This window comes from Clarias gariepinus, chromosome 17, assembly GCF_024256425.1.
Source record: "Clarias gariepinus isolate MV-2021 ecotype Netherlands chromosome 17, CGAR_prim_01v2, whole genome shotgun sequence".
NCBI lineage: Eukaryota > Metazoa > Chordata > Actinopteri > Siluriformes > Clariidae > Clarias > Clarias gariepinus.
In genome coordinates this window covers 2020611-2046583 of record NC_071116.1, presented here as the reverse complement: position 1 = coordinate 2046583, position 25973 = coordinate 2020611, and the positions used below count along the sequence as shown (strand labels likewise).

Here is a 25973-nt window from a genome sequence, read left to right as displayed (position 1 = left end):
ATAAAGAACATATAGCCAAAAGGAAGAGTCTGGAGCCGTTTATATGGCTTGAGAATAGCAGGTTAGTTAATCGTTAATAATAATCAAAACGTGTAAACACGACGTAGTCATGAGATTTCTGCCTAGTGGATCGTTAGCCGTGATCAGGGCGCTGCCGCTGCTGCTGCTTTGTTTGTCGGGTTTTTCTCACGGTCAGATTTCGTACTCCATCACAGAGGAGGTAAAGAAAGGAACCGTGGTTGGAAATATAGCCAAGGACCTCAACATTGACATTCAAGAACTGCAGTCACGGGCGTTTCAAGTTGTGGCTGGATCTAATAAGTATTTTGATTTGAATCCAAAAATTGGGTCTCTGTTTGTCCACGACCGAATCGACAGAGAGGAGCTGTGTGAGAGCAAGCAGAAATGCTTCCTCAACATTGAGCTAATGGCACAGAATCCTATTAAGCTTTATCGTGTGGAGGTAAGCATTATAGACATTAACGACAACCCGCCGGTTTTTTCACTGCAAAAACTAGTGAAAAATATAACAGAAAATGTTGTACCTGGAGATCGGTTTGCGCTGTCTGCGGCCCGTGACATGGATGTCGGTGTAAACACAGTAAAAAGCTACAGTCTGGGCCCTAATGAACATTTTTCTCTCGATGTTCAGACCTACGGACAAAGCCTATTTCCAGAACTGGTCGTGCAAAAACCTTTAGACAGAGAGAAACAGTCTGTGTTTAATCTCGTATTGACGTCTATGGATGGGGGGAAACCTCCCAGGTCCGGAACACTTGATATAACAATTAATGTTTTAGATGTAAATGATAATAATCCCGTATTTAGTAAACCTCTTTATAAGGTTAAGATTGAAGAAAATGCTTTTGTTGGAACGAAAATTTTGACTGTCACTGCCACCGACTCCGATGAAGGTGTGAACGGGGAAATTATTTACTCACTTGTAGATCAACACGAAAATGCTGCGTCGGATTTATTTTCTATAAACAACCAGACTGGGGAGATCAAAATTAAAGGTAACATTGATTATGAAGAATCCTCTGCGATTGAATTAAGAGTACAAGCTCAGGACAAGGGCCATTCTCCAAAACACACTTATTGTAAAGTGTTAATTGAAGTAGTGGATGTGAATGACAATGCACCAGAGATATCAGTGACTCTGCTCATGAGCTCCGTAAGCGAGGACATCAAACCTGGTACAGATGTTGCATTAATCACTGTATCAGATAAAGACAGTGGAACAAATGGCAAAGTAAATTGTACAATTTTAGTACCGAGTCCTTTTAAATTACAATCATCATACAAGAACTATTATTCTCTTCTTTCAAATGAACCTCTGGACAGAGAGCAGGTCTCACAATATAATATTACAGTTCTAGCTAATGATAAAGGAACTCCTTCCCTCTCAAGCAGTCACGTTATAACAGTTCATGTCTCTGATGTGAATGATAACGCGCCTTCATTTCCTGCAGCGGTGATAAACATTAGCCTGAAAGAGAATAGTCCAGTTGGAGGCCTGTTGGCATCACTAACGGCACGTGACTTAGACATCGGTGAGAATGCGCTTGTTTCGTATTCATTAATTGATACAGAGAGCAGCAGAGTGTCAAATCTGATGAACATTAACTCACACACCGGTGAACTGTACAGTCTGAAGACTTTCGATTACGAAGAAATAAAAAGAATCCAGTTTCAAGTTCAAGCCACTGACGCTGGTGTTCCTCCACTAAGTAGTAACGTGACTGTTAATGTTTTTGTCCTGGATGTGAATGACAACAGTCCAGTTTTTCTCCCTCCTTATTCTGAACCTGGATCAGTAAACACTGAGAACATTCCCTACTCTGCTGAAGCGGGCTATTTTGTGGCTAAAGTCAGAGCTGTAGACGCTGATTCAGGTTATAATGCTCTATTATCTTATCATATAACTGAATCAAAGGGAACGAACCTCTTCCGAATCGGAACCAGCACAGGAGAAATAAGGACTAAAAGAAGAATGAGTGACAATGACTTAAAAACTCACCCTCTTATCATCACTGTCTCTGATAATGGAGAACCTTCACTGTCCACAACTATGAGTATTGAAGTTGTGGTTGTGGAAAATCTGGACAGCCTGCAGCCTTCACTAAGACAAGTGCCAGTAAAGGAGGATAATTCTTCTAATCTGAATCTCTATCTGCTCATCGCTATCATCTCAGTGTCAGTGATCTTTTTACTGAGCCTCATCGCTTTAATAGCAGCTAAATGCTACGGGACAGACGGTGGTTTCGGCAGGTCCAGCGTTCCAGTGGTCACTACACACCCTGACGGAAGCTGGTCTTACTCTAAATCTACTCAGCAGTATGATGTGTGTTTTAGCTCAGACACACTGAAGAGTGACGTAGTGGTTTTTCCCTCGCAGTTTCCTCCTCCAGACGCAGAGCTGATCAGCATTAATGAAGGAGACACTTTTACTCGAACTCAGACTCTTCCCAGCACAGTGAAGGTAAGACCATGCTTAGTTTAGCTTATCTAATTTTTGAGCATAGTAAATTTGTTCCTTATTAAAACACAACGGAAATGTGTCTCATTCAAACGCTTATATCTGGCGCATTCACATTTTTCAAACTCCAACTCACCTTTTTTTTTATTTATTTCAAGTTACATTAATTGTACGCGTTCTTTTAACATAGAATAAACTTGCTATTCAGTCTCTCACAGTAATGATGTAAACCCGTACTGCTCTGAAGTCACTTTTCTCGTTCACCCTGCAGTTCTGTCATGCCTATGTTTTACAAGCCACGGGCTTCCTCGCGGTTTGTTCAGGGAGATAATGTTGAGGTCAGATATTCATTTTAAAATGTAAATGTACTTAGAATTTAAAAAATATATATATTTTTTAGTGTTTCTTTCAGCTTACAATTCTGGGCTGCGTTTCCTCATAACGATTGATCTTAGCGCTTAAGAGCGTTTTCTACGAGTCATTTTGCGAACGTTCGTTAATGTTTCACGCTTTTTCCAAAAATGCACTTAACACAATTTCACGTAGCCCTGCTTTAGGTGCTACTTAGGAGTCGCTATCTGTTGGTCACGTGCTGAAATGTCACACTGTAAAATGGCTCGTCATTGTTGCACATGCTGTTTTAGCAATCCATCTAAGTTTCTACTTGTTCTACTTGTGTGAATGTACAGTATATTCAACTCGTGTCATATTTCTTATGTATTTCTTTTTCAGCAAGTTTAAAAAACACTGTCTTGCTCCAATCTCGCATAAAACAAATTCTAACAGTTCTAACAGCATCATTTTCAATAATTATATGAAACCTTAAATATTTAAGCAGAATTATTTATCAATTTCTTTATCAACAATTGCTTATCTCACATCAAAATAAATAATTAATTAATTAAATAAATAAGCTTTTACATTTATTTATAAAAAAAGTTTAGCTTAATTATTTTCACCTAAAGTACATTAAAATAAGCATTTAAATAAGCACATACCTAGTGGTGGAGACATTAGAAAAATGAATGAAATCAAAATAAAAAAAAAATACATTTTTCAAAAAGAAAAAAATAATATTATTTTGAAGGAAGTGGAGCTCTCTTTGTGCCACAAAAGTGTTGTGCTGTAATAACAGGAAGATGAAGAGGTGGAGGAAGAGAACGTATAGTCGAGATGAGACTGATGCACAACCAAGACATGTTCAATATGTTCAATTCATGCTTTATGCACGCCAGCAAGTCATCCTTTATTTGTGTCATCTTTAAAGCACATAAAATATTTTTGGGTTAAGACTTACATACACTACACTACACACACTCTGGACCGACCAACCTTACGAACGTGTGACTTACCTAAGAGATACTTAGCGTAAGAACGTTTCGGGAAATGCGTCATGACGTTAAGAGAGAGGTTAAGGTACAACTTAAGAACTACTTAGCGATAAGAAGCTTTCGAGAAACCGGGCCCTGATTATGAACAAGCTAATGATGGAATATACTGTAGGCCTGTTTAAGAATTTTATTTCATTTGATATCAGAACGAATAGAGTGACTTTTAATTAGCCTATTTCATAATGTGACTAATGCGTTAAAATTGGCGAGTGAAAAAAAACAGGTGGCAAACTATTTCTCAGCGATACAGCGTGTTGTTGTGCTAAACTGAAGACAGTGCCGTCCGCGGAGCCGTGTGGGTCATGTACATTTTGCCTTTAGACAAAACTTCAGGCCTTTTCATCTTTTTCCTGAGGTCGCTATTTAAAAAAAAAAGGTTTCGCCTTTCAAGGCAACAGATTATGGAGCTTCTTGACCTGCTCAGACCTGAGCTTGCCAGGCCAACGCGTCGTACATACGCTCTACGTCCAGCTGCTCACTGCTTTTTGTTTAAAATATGTTTCATTGATCATTAGCCATTATCCATAACTGAATGGGCATTTCTTTGACATGTTTTGTTTTATGAAATTTGATTTGGTTAAATGAGAAAATAAACTTGGGCGTTTCAAACCCCGCATCCATTCATTTTTCTGAGTGATTATAATGCGTAATACACCTATCTCACCATTGCGTTTTGACTCGCTGTGAGATGCGGTTTTATACCCCTATATCACCTACGCGGTTTCGCGCCGTGGCCGTAAGTAGGGTTCATTATGATTCACCGCGAGTTTTGCGCTGTGATTACGTTTCCATCTTTCCGCGCGAAAATTTAAACGTTAAAATTTTTTGAACTTGCAGAACTTTGCGGGACGTCGGCGGGCACTTGCGGCCGCTCACGGTGCCTAACACCGCATCTCACCCTGAGTCAAAGCGCATACTGTAGGTGGGAGGTCCGCGAGCTTCCGCATGTTAAACATGTGTAACCCTCCTTTCTTGATTTGTCTGACTATTCTCCAGTCTCTATCTGGCTGTGGGTAAAAAGCGGGCTACAGTTGAGTTTGCAAAACTTAGTTTATTAAGCCAAACAGCACGACAGTATATGAACAACTCTCATGTGCTTCTCACACCGTGTCACTCTCTCACCTGTCCCCCTGGGAACCCAGGACAGGTAACTTGTTAGTTCCTCTTATCATAAGTAACATAATCAATAAATTAAATATTACACATGCAGAGATATAGACAAAATAATAGCTAATAATGCACTGTAAATAATAATTAAATAATATAAATTTCTAAATTAAAACACATAAATAAATGAATACCATGATATGCAATACCTGTAATAAATAACAAATCAATGCAGTAAACTTAAAATAATCCAAAGTATATTGTTTGTAGGAACTAAGGTTACAGTCTTCCTTTGCTACGAGTAGAAATGTCCTCATTTCAATAAACCAGTGAGAAAATAAATAACAGACATGAGAGAAAACAACAAGGGCAACCTTGGCAAACATCAGCAACAATTTTTTTTTTTTTTTTTTGAGTTACACATAAAACAGCAATATAGTCTTATGAAAGGTAGTGTTTAGCCTGCGTCCTACTCAAAACATTCACATGCAAATTGCAGTGCAACACCCAGTTACAGCACCCAAAGAACAAAATACGAGATGTGACCTGCACGGGCCCATGGCTAAGTGAAGCGCGTCCACCAACGTGACTGTTGGTAACAGGTGAAGATGGGGAAGAACCAGGGTCAGTAAGATTAACATTAGGTTTACTCCTGCCCTGAGGAACAGTCCTGGTTGGAATGGTTAGGCTCTGCCGTCCAGCCGTGGCAGGAACGTAAGGAGGAGTTGGAGGGCGAAAAGGAAGAGCCCCTGACAATGCAGTGAGACAAGAAGTTGGAGCCACTGATGTGTCAGCTCTAGATGACATGTGAGATGCATGAGGGATAATCGGAGCAGCTGGTAAAACCCCTTTGTATGCCTTCAATCTGTTATGGTGAACAACCCATGACTTTAAACGTGCGTCTCTAGGATCCGTGATCTCATATGTGACACCTGGGCATCCATCTCTGCTCATCCGTCGCTGGACCACAAATGGCCCTTTCCATCTAGGAGCAAGCTTCTGCATCTTTTGTGCAGGGTTATCCAAAAGAACAAGGTCACCTGGTTGGTGAGGGTGAAACACCAACTTCTTGTCATACTGAGTCTTCTGACGCTGTTTAGTTGTAGTAGTGTTCTGAGCCGTATCTTTGAAAGCATATGACAAACGCAGGGCAAGGTGCTTGGCATAAGCCGCTGGCGTACCTGGTGTTGATGAGGTCAATGCAGGACTACAGTTCAACATGACATCAAGTGGCAAATTTGGTTCCCTGCCATGAACAAGGAAGAACGGGGAAAATCCTGTGCCAGAATGAACACTTGAGTTATATGCCAGTTCAGCTTGTGGCAAATACTGATCCCATTCACCTCCAGTGTGTGATATATATTTAGCGAGTTGATCTTTCAGCGTCCTGTTTAGTCTCTCTACCAGGCCGTCTGATTGGGCATGATATGGAGATGTGCGTGTTTTGGTAATGCCCAGTAATGTGCAGAGATGTTTAATGAGGTCCGATTCAAATTGCCTGCCCTGGTCTGTGTGAATGGACTCTGGTAAGCCATGTTGTCGTATGTAGTCCTCAAAAATGCACTTTGCCACAGTAGTCGCGCGTTGGTCCTTCAGCGGGAAGAGATTGACATAGCGTGTAAAATAGTCCATGACTACAAGAACATACCTGTTGCCTTGTGTAGTAACAGGTAGCTCAGTGATGTCCGCGGCAATCATTTGAAATGGCCTTTCTGCTTGGATTGGCTGTAGTGGAGCCCTTTCATGTGGAGTGGGAGAACCCCGTTTTTGACATGGCAAGCACTCAGTACAAAACTTGTGAATATCACGGGACATATATGGCCAGTAACAAATGCGCCGGGCTCTTAGCAACGTGCGCTCTGCACTCAGATGACCACTAAATGGATTACCATGCAATGCTATCAGAGCTGTGGGGATAAGCGCAACAGGCATAACAACTTGAAAAGTATCAGACGTGTATGGACTTGTTTTGGTTTTCCTGCACAGGATTCCCTGCCGAATAGTCAACTTGGGATATTCTTGCCACAGTTTTCGCAGGACGGGGGACGAGTGTTTCAAGTGGCCAATTGGTGGTCTGGCTTTGTTGTTCTTTAGCCATGAAAAGACTTTACTGAGACAGTCATCATTATGTTGTTGTTTCTGCAATTTGTCCAAATCCACCGACAGTGTGTGACTGATGTCCGTGAGACCAGAAGCATTATTGGTATCGCTGTTACTGCCTCCGTGGTTGATTTCATCTGTGGCAGTGATTGCTGAGATTGCACATTGAACAGCTTTGCTCTGGGTCATTGCGTTAGGACGCCTGGACATAGCATCAGCGTTGGCATGCTGTTTACCTTCCCGATGCACGATGATGTAATCATACAAATCCAGCTCAAGTATCCATCGACTGCGTCTACCAGTTGGATCATTATCCACTGAAGACTTCTTCAGACTGAGGAGGGGTTTATGATCGGTGACCACAGTGAATGAACTGCCAGACAAGAAATGTTTAAAATGTCTTACAGACCAAACAACTGCCCAAAGTTCACGGTCAAATGTAGACCATTTCCTTTCAGAACAGTTGAGTGTGTGGCTTGCGTAGGCTATAACATGTTCTTTAGTGTCCTGTTTTTGAGCCAGCACCGAGCCGATGCTCTCCTGAGAAGCATCTGTGTACAAGAAGAAAGGCTCAGTGAAGATGGGGTGTGCCACAATAAGTGGGTGAGTAAGAGCATGTTTCAGTGACTGAAAAGCATTCTCACATTCGACAGTCCATTTAAATACTGTTCCTTTTTGTGTGAGAGCATGCAGTGGCGCAGCAATCACAGAAAAGTTCCTAACAAACCTACGGTAGTAGGAACACAATCCAAGAAACGCCCTTACCTCTGTGGTTGTTCTAGGTGTAGGCCATCTGCGAACCTTTTCAAGGTTTCTCGCATCAGGCTGGAGTCCTTGGTTGGAAACTACATGTCCCAGGAAAGTCACTTGAGATTGTGCCAGGTGACACTTCTTGGCTTTTAACTTGAGGCCAGCTGAGCGAAACCGGCTGAACACTTCCTTGAGGGTCTGTAAGTGGTCTGCAAAAGAGCGACTAAACACAAGGACATCATCCAGATAAATCAAACAGTCCTTCCAGTGCAAGCCATGAAGAACCAGCTCCATCAATCTCTGAAAGGTTGGTGGGGCATTAGTCAAACCCATAGGCATAACTTTAAACTGGTACAGGCCACTGCCTGTATTAAATGCTGTTTTCTCCTTGTCATGTGGCTCAAGTTCAACTTGCCAATATCCACTTGATAAGTCCATAGTGCTGAACCAGCATGCACCTGACAGACTGTCCAGTGCATCTGCTGGGCGGGGCAGTGGATATGAATCTTTAATGGTGACTGCGTTCAATTTCCTATAATCAATACAAAATCTGTAAGACCCATCGCGTTTTTTGACGAGAACTACAGGTGAGGACCAAGGGCTACAACTTTCCTCAATTATGTCTTGTGAAAGGAGCTGCTGCACTTGTCTTTCCATCTCTGTTCGCTTATTGGGTGATGTCCTGTATGCTCGCTGTTTGATTGGTGAAGATTCTGATGTTTTGATACTGTGTCGGACTATGTTAGTACGTCCATAGTCTTGGTCATGAACGCCAAAAACGTCACTGTAGGTCATTAGTAAAGTCTCAAGTTGTTGTCTCTGCTCAGTAGTAAGGTCTGTGTGATTAAGATCGACTTTTGGTACCGACTGATGGGGGAAGGACCCTACTGTCGCCTTAACGGTAGCCACACTAGGTTCCACAAAACAATAATCATCGTCAGTGTCTCTGCCTACCGGATGAAAATCTCCTAAGCGAGTGTCACATGGAAGCTGCAAGACAGCCGTAGTTGGATTCATTACCCTGACGTAAGTCAGTCCTGCCTGTACAGGGGCTAGTGTGCGTGCAACTAAGAGACCTGGATAACTAGGTGGATCTGGCTCTAAGACACCTGTATAGTCAACATCAAGATCAGGTACACCAACAGCTGGTTGAATCTTAGCTAAAACAGTCATCTGTGACAAAGCAGGAATTAAGACAGGACCTAGGGTAACTGCGCTGCAGCTTAGAGGAGCTGCCTCAGTAGCACACAGAAGGGGAACATTAGTGCGATTTCCAACTTTAAAACTACCTTCCCACAAATCTACTACCGCGTGATGGGTGAGCAAAAAGTCCCAACCTAGGATCACTGGTTGTGTAATATTCCTGACTACTTGAACTGTGTGGGTGAAAGTTTCAGTACCTAGCCTGATGGTTATAGGAAGTGTGCCTAAATTATCCAGATAGTCACCAGTCACTGCCCTAGGAAAAAGCAGAGAACGTTGCATAGTTCTAGTCCTCAAGGATGGAATAGACATCCTGAAAGCTTCACTAATTAAAGATATGTCAGAACCTGTGTCTAGGTAGACTTTGGTGGCAATGTTCTCAATAATAGTCATCACATAGCGTGTGGGTGTTTTATATGAAGGTGGCAATACCTGTTGGGCCTCATCACCAAAAGCAGCAGACACTTGGCCCCCAGCATCTGCTACCACTCTTTTCCCTGATCTGTGAAGTCTTCAGTAAATCTCACACGATGACTCCTCTCCGTTGGGATTAGGTGTCTTTCCCTGGCTGAGTGGGCTTGGTGTGAGTCATAGCTGGACCTGCGACTATCATAAGGATGTGATGAGGTGTATCTGGAGGAATCATGTTGATGTGCATATCTGTCCCTGGAATGGTCAGGAGATCGCCGCCCATCTGGGCTGTAGTGACGAAAATGATCGCGGCTGCTGGAAGGATCATACTCACGATGATTTGGAGAATAGGTAGAGGTAGGCGAGTAGTGTCTGTTGCGGCGATCTGGAGAGTATCTTGAATTGAGATGGTCACTGTGTGACCTGTTTGATCTGTGATAACTGGGTGTAGATGAATAAACAGCACGTTCCGGAGACACAGATGGGGAGCGTCGATATCTCTCTCTCCCACGCTCAGGTCTCTGTTCAACTGCAGGGTCATACATGTATCTGGCAAAGTCATGGGGAGAGCGGTAATGAACAGAATGGGTGCAATGTCTCCCAAGCTGAGAAACTTCTAATTTAAGTGCACGAACATCATCTGAGAGCTGTTTAACCACATCAAAAAGTCCAGCAGATTGGTCTGACTGAGTTTTTTCATGCTTGGTGGACACCATAGCTGAAAGTGGTTCATCAGGTGAAGCAAGAGAAGCAGCAAGAGGTGTCAAAGTTTGTGCAAAAACAGGTGGAGGAAGGAGTTTCAAGGCCTCCTGTGCACGTTCCCACTTACATGCAACAGCTAAAGCATCTTCCAGTGTAGCAGCACCATGTTCATGACATTTTGCTTGGAGAATGGGATCCAAACCAGCAACAAACCGTCTGAAACGTTCCATTGCCACAGCTGGCTGACCATAGTTAGGGAATGCTTCTAATACTAGCCTTGTAATTTCTGCAGCATAAACCTCTAAAGGTTCTTTAGGCAAACGCTGCCTAGCATTCACAAAAGTCTGGAAGTGTAGCAAAAATTCTTTCCTGCCAAAAACTTTATTCAACTTGGCTGCACAGTCCTCATAATCCTGTTGCACATCGGGCGACAAAGACACCCAGTAAGCTAGAGCATCTCCACTAAGGCGTGTGGGAAGAATAGTGGCTAGATCTAATTGTTGTCCATCCGCACACGCTTTAACTGCTAGCTCCAATCTAGTTTTCCATAAAGAGAAACTCTCCTTGTCCTTACCATCTCCGTGGAAATATGGCGGTAATTCCACTCTGTAATGCACCACAGTTTTTGTTGTTGTGTCTCTTTGGGTTCCGCTGCGCGCACCTTCATTATCAGCGGGAGCATCGCCGTCACCAACGCTGTCCACTGAAGACCGCAGCGACATTTTTGTACTGTCCAACTCACAGCGTTTAACAAAAAATATCCGGTCTGCCTTTCTACTTCAGACACTGCACGAGTAATTGTGTCCGAAAAAAAACCACAAACAACTCACGGAGCGCACGTGCAGACAGCAGCCATTTTCCGCGGTGAAAAAACGAGTTGCATGCCTTGGCTAATTAATCCGAGAAAAAAATTGATGGAAGAAAAATAAAATAAACGCCGCTGCCACCAGTCTGTAACCCTCCTTTCTTGATTTGTCTGACTATTCTCCAGTCTCTATCTGGCTGTGGGTAAAAAGCGGGCTACAGTTGAGTTTGCAAAACTTAGTTTATTAAGCCAAACAGCACGACAGTATATGAACTTCTCTCATGTGCTTCTCACACCGTGTCACTCTCTCACCTGTCCCCCTGGGAACCCAGGACAGGTAACTTGTTAGTTCCTCTTATCATAAGTAACATAATCAATAAATTAAATATTACACATGCAGAGATATAGACAAAATAATAGCTAATAATGCACTGTAAATAATAATTAAATAATATAAATTTCTAAATTAAAACACATAAATAAATGAATACCATGATGTGCAATACCTGTAATAAATAACAAATCAATGCAGTAAACTTAAAATAATCCAAAGTATATTGTTTGTAGGAACTAAGGTTACACATGTTTAATTTTTTGCGTGGTAAAATGGAAACTTAACCACGGCACCAAAACTCGCGCTGAATCTGGAGGAACCGTACTTACGGCCACCGCGCGAAACCGTGTAGATGAGGTACTGTAGGGGTATTAAACCTCTACTCTGTCATCTCATCGTATTCATTCCATAAGTGCGCTATACAACCCCAACCACTGACATGCTTCACATTGTTTCTGAAGCTGGTGAAGAGTGTTGTCAGCTGTTTGTCAATCAACTATGATTGTATACTTTGTTCGTTTCACTGTCACTACAGGTTACATAAAAATATTAGCGACAGTTTGGTGATTTCATTCATATGTTTGTCTACTATGGCATGCTATTGCTAAGTTAACCCATGTCGAAATAAACGTTATTAAAATAATTTAGTGCCATGTTTAATTTGCATAGAAATACCGTCTTTCTTAACTCTGTTATGCAAAAGGAGTCAAAAATCGATTCCTGAGCAACCGATGTCAGTTAATTCAGGACCTTCACTGTAGACAGCGCCTTGTAACTTCGGACGTAAGAGGCAGCAACTTAAGAAGACTCCTAAGGGACAGTTCGAGAAATACACTTAGAAAAGTTGTCACTTTACGTAAGATATATCTTAAGAGTCTTCTTAGCGTGCGAATAGTGTGCGCTATCGGGAAACCGGGCCCTGTACTCAAATGAGTCTTCTTGATCACACACGTTCTTACCCTATAAACCTTTTTCTATGTACAGGTACAACACACCCATGAGGCTGGACAATGAAATAAACTGTGTGGGTGCCAATAATGTCAAACATTTATCTGTTAATTCTTTGACAATGCTGCTGCTTTTTGTTGGAAACTGGCAGACATAAAAAATGTGAAAAAAAGTTTCTGATGCAATGACTTCAATTAATGTTAGGAACACAGTGTTAATGTGCCTGAGAGGCTGCGTTTTCAGAGAACTAAACTGTAGAACTGAACAGAGAACTGTAGATAGAAGGTTTTTCAAGTAGGTTATATGAATATTAAACTTTGATCATCATGTTATCTAGTTTAATTTAGTGTTTTAGCTACATAAATAAGACAGTATTTAACCCCCTAAAATTTCATATAGCTACTAGGCTATTTATTCAAATTCATTAACTTAGACAAACATTGTTTTAATTAAACAAAGCATCGTTTTAATATCATTTTTTTATGTTTCTATTTCTTAAAAAGGTAATTATTCAAAATCAAACAAACCCTACTCTAGGGCTAATTAATGTACCTTACGATTTGGGACATTATTTAATACAATACTATATTTATTACAAAAAAAGGATTTTTCAATCTCTGTAAATCACACTGCTATGCTGTTACTATTTTTTATTATTTATGTGCGTAACTCTATGGTAGTTAATGCTATATGCACTGTGTAATGTTTTATATAGACAGTTAGGTTCTAGAATTAAAAGAGCAACGGCATGATCGTTTTATAAAGTAGACTCTAGGTTCATAGAGTATATATTAAGGAGAATGCGCTTGTTTCGTATTCCTTATTTGATACAGAGAGCAGCAGAGTGTCAAATCTGATAAACATTAACTCACACACCAGTGAACTGTACATAACCAAGAAACGAAAAGAATCCAGTTATAAGTTCACTGACTCCGATGTTTCTCCACTAAGTAGTAACGTGCAAAAGGACCCAAACATTTGAAAACAATGTTGGTCAATATTTTTTTTGTATGAAGCAAGTTTACTCTTTATATAGTTGTTTCTAAAGCTTATGCAATTGTGTTTCAGAACATTACGGGAAATTGACTTAAAAGTCTAAAGTGACCATAATAGCTAATTATATCCTATTTACACTCTAAAATATGTAAAATAAGCTTGTAAATGTAAATTAAAATCGTTTCATACAAATTCATTATTTTTCACTAAGCCATATTTAATAATGAAAAAAAGTTTTTCTAATGAAATCTCACAAATTAAATCATGAATATTTACAAAGTTTTTTTGTGCAACAGAGTCGTTTTAAACGGCACTATTAGCTTACAAACAACTGAACACGCTGATGTTTAGTTTCACGAAAAGAAAACGGTAATTCGTTGAAAACCATGACGTCGATCATAAAACAAGCTTTCAGCTGTAATGTCCTTGTATTTCCACGCTAGATGTCACTGTAGACCGTGAGATGAAGTCATAGGCACATTATTAATACACCGCCTAAAGCAGAATAGGATCAGAGCGTCATATGGTTCCGACATCTGAGTGCCTCGTATATTTCTCTTTCTTCTGCAAACGTTGGATTAAACGAAAAAAAAAAATCTTCCCTAATCTTAATCTTAAGTAAAAGGACGTGATGGTTGTATCGGACAGTGCTCGCGCTGCCTGGATGAAGGCTCTGCTGCTGCTTTGTTTATGGGATTTGTGTTTCGCTCAGATTTCGTACTCGGTTTCTGAAGAGGCCAAGAAGGGAACCGTTGTTGGAAATCTAGCGAAGGATCTTAATTTCAGTGTGCAGGAACTGGAATCGCGCATGTTTCAGCTTGTGACTGGATCTAACACCAAGTATTTCGAGGTAAATCGGAAAAGCGGGCTTTTATTAGTTAATGACAGAATAGACCGAGAGGAGCTGTGTGAAAGCAAACAGAAATGCGTATTGAATGTTGAAGCGATGATCCACAATCCTCATAAGCTCTACCGTGTCGAAATTAATATACTAGACATTAATGATAACTCTCCGGTGTTTCCAGATCCAACACTTGTTTTGGATATTAGTGAGAATGTGTTGCAGGGAGACCGGTTTCCATTAACCACGGGAAGTGATGTGGACATCGGTAGTAATTCTTTAAAAACATATAAAATAAAGACAAATGAATATTTCAATTTGGACATACAGAGTGATTCAGTTGAGCTCGTGCTTCAGAAATCTTTGGACAGAGAGAAAGAATCGGTGATCAGGCTCGTACTGACTGCTCTAGATGGCGGGACTCCTCCCAGATCCGGAACAATGCAGATAGTTATAAATGTGCTGGATATAAATGACAACAACCCTGTGTTTACAATGCCGCTATATAAAGTCAGGGTCGATGAGAATTCACCGGTGGGAACTAAAATCCTTACAGTTTCTGCCGCAGATGCAGACGAAGGAGTAAACGCTGAAATGTCATACTCTTTTGTAAGTGACGTCCGAAACTCGGCTTTAGACTTATTCTCAATAAATCATTTTTCTGGTGAAATCACTGTCAAAGGAAATATTGATTATGAGGAAAATCCAGCGATCGAGTTGAAAGTTCAGGCTCAGGACAAAGGATATTCTCCAAGAAAGTCTCGATGTAAAGTGTTAATTGAAGTAGTGGATGTGAATGACAATGCACCAGAGATATCAGTGACTCTGCTCATGAGCTCCGTAAACGAGGACATCAAACCTGGCACAGATGTTGCATTAATCACTGTATCAGATAAAGACAGTGGAATAAATGGCAAAGTAGATTGTAAAATTATGGCCCCAAGTCGTTTTAAATTACAGTTATCATATAAAAACTCTTACGCTCTCGTTGTAAATGAAGCTCTGGACAGAGAGCAGGTCTCACAATATAATGTTACAGTTCTAGCTAATGATGAAGGAACTCCTTCCCTCTCGAGCAGTCATGTTATAACAGTTCATGTCTTTGATGTGAATGATAACGCGCCTTTATTTCCTGCAGCGGTGATAAACATTAGCGTGAAAGAGAATAGTCCAGTTGGAGGCCTGTTGGCATCACTAACGGCACGTGACTTAGACATCGGTGAGAATGCGCTTGTTTCATATTCATTAATTGATACAGAGAGCAGCAGAGTGTCAACTCTGATGAACATTAACTCACACACCGGTGAACTGTACAGTCTGAAGACTTTCGATTACGAAGAAATAAAAAGAATCCAGTTTCAAGTTCAAGCCACTGACGCTGGTGTTCCTCCACTAAGTAGTAACGTGACTGTTAATGTTTTTGTCCTGGATGAGAATGACAACAGTCCAGTATTTCTCCCTCCTTACTCTGAACCTGGATCAGTAAACACTGAGAACATTCCCTACTCTGCTGAAGCGGGCTATTTTGTGGCTAAAGTCAGAGCTGTAGACGCTGATTCAGGTTATAATGCTCTATTATCTTATCACGTAACTGAATCTAAGGGAACGAATCTCTTCCGAATCGGAACCAGTACAGGAGAAATAAGGACTAAAAGACGAATGAGTGACAATGACTTAAAAACTCACCCACTTATCCTCACTGTCTCTGATAATGGAGAACCTTCACTGTCAACAACTATGAGTATTGAAGTTGTGGTTGTGGAAAATCTGGACAACCTTCAGACTTCACTAAGACAAGTGCCAGTAAAGGAGGATACTTTTTCGGATCTGAATCTCTATCTGCTCATCGCTATTGTCTCAGTGTCAGTGATCTTTTTACTGAGCCTCATCGCTTTAATAGCAGCTAAATGCTACGGGACAGAGGGCGGTTTTATCAGGTCCAGTGTTCCAGTGGTCACTACACACCCTGATGGGAGCTGGTCTTACTCTAAATCTACTCAGCAGTATGATGTGTGTTTTAACTCAGACACACTGAAGAGTGACGTAGTGGTTTTCCCAACTCAATTTCTTCCTGCAGACGCAGAGCTGATCAGCATTAATGAAGGAGACACTTTTACTCGAACTCAGACTCTTCCCAGCACCGGGAAGGTAAGACCATAAATAAACAAATCCTTTATTAATTTGAGCGTTTTCCTTCTCTCATAAACTTTTCGCTTTTGTATTTGCTTAAAATAGTTAGAGTTTGGAGTACACAGTCTTCAGTACAGTACAGATGTCTGTTTTTTTTTTTTTATCTCTGTTTACTTACAGTTGTTCCAGTTTTCTGAAATAACTCACACTTGCTATTTAGTCTTGCACGGTGAGGATATCGATCCTCTACCGCTCTGAAATCAGTGTTCTGCTTTGCCATGCCAGTTTATACTTATTGTTTTGCTATCAGACAGTTTCTCTATCGGACATTTGGGCAACAATGTTGAAGTCACATTTTTTTAATGAATAATAATATTAATAATAATAATTTATGCAGTATATATAGGTTTCCAATCAAATTCAGCACCACAAGGTTTGACAGAGACATGTATCAAACCTTAGCTGAGGAGAACATTACTGAGATTAATCGTTAAATTGGAGCAAGTCAGTTAGATGTAACCATGTCAAAACGTACTGTATCTTAACATCTTAAACTCGAAGGTTTCTACTATTTATGAAACCATGTCCTAAAGAACACGTCGCACGTGGTTTTTAAAAATATACCCCAAAATTTTCAAAACGGGTTTTCCAGAATTGATAAAAAAGCACATAGATAAGATATCTTTTTCCATGCTATTGTCTTTAGTATTAAATCAATTAGTGTCATGTCATCGTGTATTTTGATTCCATGACACACAGCAGCAACAGCGTTGAGGACATAAATTTCATTTTTAAATAATTTAAGGCCATGATCAATCGTCTAAGTTCTGATATTTTGATACATTTGCATTAAAATCCCTTCGTAACCTTGCATAAGTAAAATTTTAAACCAGTTGCTTGGAACAGGGGAAGCGACATTTTACTTCTTAAAAATGCATATACGGGCCACTTCCTCTGCGTTCAGCTAGATAGAACGAAGGACGAGATACTACGAGAAAAAAAGGTAGAAATGCATAATTATGATTGGTTCATTCTGTTTTTAGCCAGCTCGTAGCCGAGAAATTGCAATACCACAAAGGTCATATGCATGCTTGTGTTTGGGATAGTTAACTATTCGATTGTAACTTTTACCATTACTTTTTTTTTTTATAGTTTAAGAATATCAGTAAAGCTCAAATGCTAATATTAAGCAGCAATATTTTAAGCAGTACTTGCACTCTAAAATGTTAATTATCATCGAACAAACGTTTAACTATAAAACATTTCAGAGAAGTTCAAACCAGATATTCAGCCCCATTTACACACCTTTGGTACGCCAACTGTGGTAGTTTACTGGTATTTTAAAATGACTGCAGTGATAAATAAAAAAGAAATGTAATATTTTTAGGTTGTCCGTTTGTGTCGTATCATATTTATTATACGAATAAAATCAGTTAATTATTGAAATGAGGAATAAAATTAAAAATCATTAAAATTTAAAACACTACAACTAAAAATAAGCTTGTGGACATTTAAACTAAGGTCCTTTTACTCAAATTAATTAACTGCAAATTACCAGCTCATTTAAATAAAACGTTAAATAGCAGTGCAATCTTTCTAATTAAATCAAACATAATTAATTATTCTTAATTCCTGACAATTTATAAACCGTTACTCGTATAACTTGGAATTGAAATTCTCTACATTTAGGGAATGTTAAGATTTAATCATACAACAGACCAACAATTTTATCGAGCAATCATAAAACTAGTTTTCAGTTTTCAGCATATTGTGTTTTCACACAAGATGTCGCTGTAGACCGTGATATGGAATTAATGACACCTGATTAATACTCTGCCTAACGCAGAACAGAAGCACAGAGCGTCAAGCGCATCTGACATCAGTACGCCTCGTTTGTATCGCTTTTTCTGCAGATACTGGATTAAGTAAAAGCATTTTATTTTACTTTTTTTATTTACTTTTTTAAAGAACGAAGAGATGGTTGTACCGGACAGTGCTCGCGCTGCCTGGATGAAGGCTCTGCTGCTGCTCTGTTTATGGGATTTGTGTTTTGCTCAGATTTCGTACTCTGTTTCAGAGGAGGCCAAGAAGGGAACCGTTGTTGGAAATCTAGCAAAGGATCTTAATCTTAATGTACAGGAACTGGAGTCGCGCATGTTTCAGCTTGTGACTGGATCTAACAGCAAATATTTCGAGGTAAATCGAAAAAGCGGGCTTTTATTAGTTAATGACAGAATAGACCGAGAGGAGCTGTGTGAAAGCAAACAGAAATGCGTATTGAATGTGGAAGCGAAGATCCACAATCCTCACAAGCTCTACCGTGTCGAAATTAATATACTAGACATTAATGATAACTCTCCAGTGTTTCCAGATCAAATATTTGTTTTGGAAATTAGTGAAATTGTGCTGCAGGGAGATCGGTTTCCTTTAATGAAGGCTCGTGACATTGATGTAGGTAGTAATTCAGTGAAAACATATAAGATAAACTCAAATGAATATTTTTCTCTAGACACGCAGAGTGATTTATCTGAGCTTGTGCTTCAGAAACCTTTAGACAGAGAGAGAGAATCGATGATCAAACTCGTGCTGACTGCTGTAGACGGCGGGACTCCTCCCAGATCCGGAACAATGCAAGTAGTTATAAATGTGTCAGATGCAAATGACAACAGTCCTGTCTTCACCACGTCGATGTACAAAATTAAGATCCATGAGAATGCACCTATAGGAACAAAGCTTCTTACCGTTTCCGCATCAGATGCAGACGAGGGGGTTAACAGCGAAGTGTCATACTCCATAGTTCGACATGGGGATTCCTCGGCGTTAGACTTATTCTCCATTAATAATGTTTCTGGCGATGTCATTATTCAAAAAAATATGGATCACGAGCAAAGCCCCGCGATAGAAATAAGAATACAAGCTCAGGACAAAGGACATCCCCCAAGAAGAACTACATGTAAAGTATTAATTGAAGTAGTGGATGTGAATGACAATGCACCAGAGATATCAGTGACTATGGTCATGAGCCCCGTAAGCGAGGACATCAAACCTGGCACAGATGTTGCATTAATCACTGTATCAGATAAAGACAGTGGAAAGAATGGCAAAGTTGATTGTAAAATTATGGCCCCAAGTCCTTTTAAATTACAGTTATCATATAAAAACTCTTACGCTCTTGTTGTGAATGAACCTCTGGACAGAGAGCAGGTCTCACAATATAATATTACAGTTCTAGCTAATGATGAAGGAACTCCTTCCCTCTCAAGCAGTCACGTTATAACAGTTCATGTCTCTGATGTGAATGATAACGCGCCTTCATTTTCTGCAGCGGTGATAAACATTAGCCTGAAAGAGAATAGTCCAGTTGGAGGCCTGTTGGCATCACTAACGGCACGTGACTTAGATATCGGTGAGAATGCGCTTGTTTCATATTCATTAATTGATACAGAGAGCAGCAGAGTGTCAAATCTGATGAACATTAACTCACACACCGGTGAACTGTACAGTCTGAAGTCTTTCGATTACGAAGAAACAAAACGACTTCAGTTCAAAGTTCAAGCCACTGACGCTGGAGTTCCTCCACTAAGTAGTAACGTGACTGTCAATGTTTTTGTCCTGGATGTGAATGACAACAGTCCAGTTATTCTCCCTCCATATTCTGAACCTGGATCAGTAAACACCGAGAACATTCCCTACTCTGCTGAAGCGGGCTATTTTGTGGCTAAAGTCAGAGCTGTAGACGCTGATTCAGGTAATAATGCTCTATTATCTTATCATATAACTGAACCAAAGGGAACGAACCTCTTCCGAATCGGAACCAGTACAGGAGAAATAAGGACTAAAAGACGAATGAGTGACAATGACTTAAAAACTCACCCTCTTATCATCACTGTCTCGGATAATGGAGAACCTTCACTGTCAACAACAATGAGTATTGAAGTTGTGGTTGTGGAAAATCTGGACAACCTTCAGACTTCACTAAGACAAGTGCCAGTAAAGGAGGATAACTTTTCGGATCTGAATCTCTATCTGCTCATCGCTATTGTCTCAGTGTCAGTGATCTTTTTACTGAGCCTCATCGCTTTAATAGCAGCTAAATGCTACAGGACAGACAGTGGTTTCAGCAGGTCCAGCGTTCCAGTGGTCACTACACACCCTGACGGGAGCTGGTCTTACTCTAAATCTGCTCAGCAGTATGATGTGTGTTTTAGCTCAGACACACTGAAGAGTGACGTAGTGGTTTTTCCCACTCCATTTCCGCCAGCAGACGCTGAGCTGATCAGCATTAATGAAGGAGACACTTTTACTCGAACCCAGACTCTTCCCAGCACTGGGAAGGTAAGACCATACTAACTTTGATCTTTTATTTATTTGAGCGTTATTCTTCTCTCATAAACCTTTTCCCTTCTTGTATTTGATTAAAATAGTTTGCTTTTTGTCGTACACACACCTGCCTGATTTTCATCTCCGTTTAGTCACAATTGTTTGAGTTTTCTGAAATTTTTTTGACACTTGCTACCTAGTCTTGCACGGTAAGGACACACAAGCTCTACGTACTGAAATTAGTGTCCTTTTTTGCCAAGCCAGTTTTTACTTATTTTATTTGTCGTTAGTTCCTTTGCCGGAGTTTTGGCGACAATTTTGAAGTCATTAATTTAGGCTTGTTTAATTTACCGTAGGTATATTTTATATGTCTGCGTGCGTCTCCGTGTGTGCGTGCGCGCGTGTGGGTCCACCGATTTTCAATCGAATTCAGCACCAAGAGCTTGGACAGAGACACGTTTCACGCTTATAAATTAATTGATTAACTCAACTTAGTTGAGTTGGAATGTCGCTGAGATGAAGCTTTAAATTGGAGCAGATCAATTAAAAGTAACCAAGTCACAACATATCTTAACATTACAATGATTTTGTCAAAACTTTCCAAAATTTATGAACCAATAACATAATACATAAAACAACACTTTGTGGTTTTAAATGTATATAAATATATATACCAAGATTTTCCAAACGAGCTATTTTCGTCGGCACCTAGATAAGACGCATTTTTATATGCTGTTGTCTTTAGTATTAAATCCATGAGTGCCATGTACTCATGTATCGTGATTCCATGATAAGGGGATGAGGACACACATCTCATATTTTCATTTTAAAGCTTGATTAACCAACAGTTCTAATGCTCTGATACATTTTCTTTAAAATTCCTTCGTGACCTTTCATGAGTAAAGTTTAAAACCAGTTGCTAGGAATAGGGGAAGCGACGTTTTATGTCATAAAAATGCATATACGGGTTACTTTATTTTCTTCCAGTAAACCTGTAGCACTTCGTTCCGAACAGCTCATGTGGTCAAAATTGCATCTTACATTTTAAACATAAACGGTGGAAATGCATAATTATGATTGGTTTATTTTGTTTATAGGCAGCTGGTAGCCAAGAAATTGCGATAACACAAATGTTATTTGCATGTTTGTGTTTTTGGTAGTTAAATTGTAAACAGTATTACCTTGTTGATTGTTTAGGACAATCAAATCAGTACAGCGCAAATGCTAATACTTAATAGCAATATTTTGCGAAATACTTGCACTCTAAATATGTTCAAGTGTCTATAATAGACTGCGCTGTACGGGTATTATGTAAATTACCCAGGAACAAACGTTGAAACTAAAAAAAAAAAACATGATTCAGGGGAGTTCAAACCAGAAAATAAAAATTCAGCTCCATTTCCCTTTGGTACGCTAATGGTTGTAGTTTAATGGTATTCAAAAAGTATTGCAGTGACAAAGAATGAAATATAAAAATAATACTCTTATTTTGTCTATTTGTTTCAGATCGTATTTGTAACAACAATAATTTATCGAGTCATCATAAAACTAGTTTTCAGCTGAAAGGTCATATTGTATTTTCACACAAGGTGTCGCTGTAGACCGTGATATAAAATTAATGACGCCTGATTAATACTCCGCCTAACGCTGAATAGTACCACAGAGCGTCACAAACGTCTGGCTTTAGTAAGCCTCGTGTGTATCGCGTTTTTCCTGCAGATATTGGATTAAATAAAAGCATTTTATTTTATTTTTTTGATCTCCGGTAAAAAAAAAAAACAACAAAAAAAAAAAAAAACGAAGAGATGGTTGTACCGGACAGTGCTCGCGCTGCCTGGATGAAGGTTCTGCTGCTGCTCTGTTTATGGGATTTGTGTTTCGCTCAGATTTCGTACTCTGTTTCAGAGGAGGCCAAGAAGGGAACCGTTGTTGGAAATCTAGCGAAGGATCTTAATCTTAATGTACAGGAACTGGAATCGCGCATGTTTCAGCTTGTGACTGGATCTAACAGCAAATATTTCGAGGTAAATCGAAAAAGCGGGCTTTTATTAGTTAATGACAGAATAGACCGAGAGGAGCTGTGTGAAAGCAAACAGAAATGCGTATTAAATATTGAAGCGAAGATCCACAATCCTCACAAGCTCTACCGTGTCGAAATTAATATACTAGACATTAATGATAACTCTCCAGTGTTTCCAGATCAAATATTTGTTTTGGAAATTAGTGAGAATGTGCTGCAGGGAGATCGGTTTCCTGTAATTAAGGCTCGTGACATTGATGTAGGTAGTAATTCAGTGAAAACATATAAGATAAACTCAAATGAATATTTTTCTCTAGACACGCAGAGTGATTTATCTGAGCTTGTGCTTCAGAAACCTTTAGACAGAGAGAGAGAATCGATGATCAAACTCGTGCTGACTGCTGTAGACGGCGGGACTCCTCCCAGATCCGGAACAATGCAGATAGTTATAAATGTGTCAGATGCAAACGACAACAGTCCTGTCTTCACCACGTCGATGTACAAAATTAAGATCCATGAGAATGCACCTATAGGAACAAAGCTTCTTACCGTTTCCGCATCAGATGCAGACGAGGGGGTTAACAGCGAAGTGTCATACTCCATAGTTCGACAAGGGGATTCCTCGGCGTTAGACTTATTCTCCATTAATAATGTTTCTGGCGATGTCATTATTCGAAAAAATATGGATCACGAGAAAAGCCCCGCGATAGAAATAAGAATACAAGCTCAGGACAAAGGACATCCCCCAAGAAGAACTACATGTAAAGTATTAATTGAAGTAGTGGATGTGAATGACAATGCACCAGAGATATCAGTGACTATGGTCATGAGCCCCGTAAGCGAGGACATCAAACCTGGCACAGATGTTGCATTAATCACTGTATCAGATAAAGACAGTGGAAAGAATGGCAAAGTAGATTGTAAAATCTTAGCACCGAGTCCTTTTAAATTACAGTTATCATATAAAAACTCTTACGCTCTCGTTGTGAATGAACCTCTGGACAGAGAGCAGGTCTCACAATATAATATTACAGTTCTAGGTAATGATGAGGGAACTCCTTCCCTCTCGAGCAGTCATGTTATAACAGTTCATGTCTCTGATGTGAATGATAACGCGCCTTTATTTCCTGCAGCGGTGATAAACATTAGCCTGAAAGAGAATAGTCCAGTTGGAGGCCTGTTGGCATCACTAACGGCACGTGACTTAGACATCGGTGAGAATGCGCTTGTTTCATATTCATTCATTGATACAGAGAGCAGCAGAGTGTCAAATCTGATGAACATTAACTCACACACCGGTGAACTGTACAGTCTGAAGACTTTCGATTACGAAGAAATGAAAATAATCCGGTTTAAAGTTCAAGCCACTGACGCTGGTGTTCCTCCACTAAGTAGTAACGTGACTGTCAATGTTTTTATCTTGGATGAGAATGACAACAGTCCAGTTATTCTCCCTCCATATTCTGAAACTGGATCAGTGAACACTGAGAACATTCCCTACTCTGCTGAAGCGGGCTATTTTGTGGCTAAAGTCAGAGCTGTAGATGCTGATTCAGGTTATAATGCTCTATTATCTTATCATATAACTGAAGCAAAGGGAACGAATCTCTTCCGAATCGGAACCAGTACAGGAGAAATAAGGACTAAAAGACGAATGAGTGACAATGACTTAAAAACTCACCCTCTTATCATCACTGTCTCGGATAATGGAGAACCTTCACTGTCCACAACTATGAGTATTGAAGTTGTGGTTGTGGAAAATCTGGACAACCTTCAGACTTCACTAAGACAAGTGCCAGTAAAGGAGGATAACTTTTCTGATATGAATCTTTATCTTCTCATCGCTATTGTCTCAGTGTCAGTGATCTTTTTACTGAGCCTCATCGCTTTAATAGCAGCTAAATGCTACAGGACAGACAGTGGTTTCAGCAGGTCCAGCGTTCCAGTGGTCACTACACACCCTGACGGGAGCTGGTCTTACTCTAAATCCACTCAGCAGTATGATGTGTGTTTTAGCTCAGACACACTGAAGAGTGACGTAGTGGTTTTTCCCACTCCATTTCCGCCAGCAGACGCTGAGTTGATCAGTATTAATGAAGGGGACACTTTTACTCGAACTCAGACTCTTCCCAGCACTGGGAAGGTAAGAACATACTTACTTTGATCTTTTATTTATTTGAGCGTTATTCTTCTCTCAACTTTTTCTCTTGTTGTATTTGATTAAAAATAGTTAGGGTTTGAAGTACACAGACTCGCCTGTTTTTCATCTCCGTTTACTCACAGTTGTCTGAGTTCTCTGAAAAAGTTGACACTTGCTATCTAGTCTTACACGGTAAGGATACATAAGCTCTAATGCACTGAAATCAGTGTCCTGCTTTGCCATGACAGTTTTTCCTTATTCTTTTGTAATGATAAAGTTTCTCTGTCGGACTTTTGGGCGACAATTTTTATGTCACATAAATTTTGCTTGTTTAATTAATATACCGTAGTTATATTATATATGTCTGTGTGCGTCTCCGTGTGTGCGCGCGCGTGTGTGTGGATCCACCAATTTCCAATCGAATTCAGCACCACGAGGTTGGACAGAGACACGTTTCACGCCTATAAACCTACTTAATATCTTAAGTTAAAGTAAGATTTTTTTTAATTCTATTGAACTTAAATTAGAGTGTTTAAATTATTTTTTTAAAAACCGAAACGCAGTATATTATTTTTCTGTTTTATTTAAACTTCAACCATATAATTCAAGAACATGTCGTGTCTTATAAACTTTTTTTTGTTTATTATTTAAACAGAGGTTTAATCATAGTCCAGGTGCAGAGCATACGTACATCAGTCCAAAAAGTACACTGAAGGCCTGGGGCATGTTGGCCAGTTTATCCATCACTCCCTTCCAAGATGATGTCCACTCTGGATTGGTTGAGCTTAGGTTTTTCTTGATCAATGTAGAGGACTCCCACTGGTATTTTACTGTACAAGTCCAAGTTAGTTACATCCTAACAGAAAAAAACAAACAAAAACAGCTTACCAAAGAGAAGATATACTGTAATTAGGCAGTTAGATAATGCAGTTTTGTCCAACAAAAAGTAAGTCTAATTACTTCCACCTATTTATATTTTTCATGTGCATAAAATTAACTATTCTGTAAACCATTAAAGTAAAAGTTAAATACCAAGCAGTCTTTAAAACATAATAATGAAAGAAGAGGTGGAAAAATAATCACACTGGTTAAAGCATGTTTCACTTCTCACAAACAGACCATGAAATGATAAGGTGGCTAAATTATAAAATAGGCTAATTAAAAGTCACTCTATTAGTTCTGACATAAAATAAAATAAAATTCTTAAACATAATTTATTAAAATTCATAAACAGGTTTATACTTCTCACCAATAGCACTCACCAGATTCAGTAGCCTGTGGTACAGCAGTCCGATC

At 39.7% G+C, this 25973-nt stretch overlaps 2 protein-coding genes across 6 annotated transcripts in view; both read left to right on the top strand.

Annotated features, from left to right (window-relative positions):
- Positions 1-25973, top strand: part of LOC128545488 (protocadherin alpha-C2-like) — a 95994-nt gene that overhangs the window by 8495 nt on the left and 61526 nt on the right. Inside the window, exon 1 of one of the 5 annotated variants that reach the window (XM_053515798.1) lies at positions 13841-16215. The exons of 2 other annotated variants lie outside the window; for them this stretch is intronic. In XM_053515798.1, coding sequence (XP_053371773.1) covers positions 13858-16215 — 2358 coding nt within the window. In that variant the 5' untranslated portion in view covers positions 13841-13857. Of the gene's footprint in view, positions 1-13840; positions 16216-18174; positions 20533-22238; positions 24681-25973 lie in introns of those variants that run through there. 2 more of the 5 variants (XM_053515799.1, XM_053515796.1) reach the window with 2 other exon arrangements.
- On the top strand, positions 110-2503 carry LOC128505538 (protocadherin gamma-A11-like). The gene has a single exon (XM_053476032.1). The coding sequence runs from the start codon at positions 110-112 to the stop codon at positions 2501-2503; it is 2394 nt and encodes a 797-aa protein (XP_053332007.1).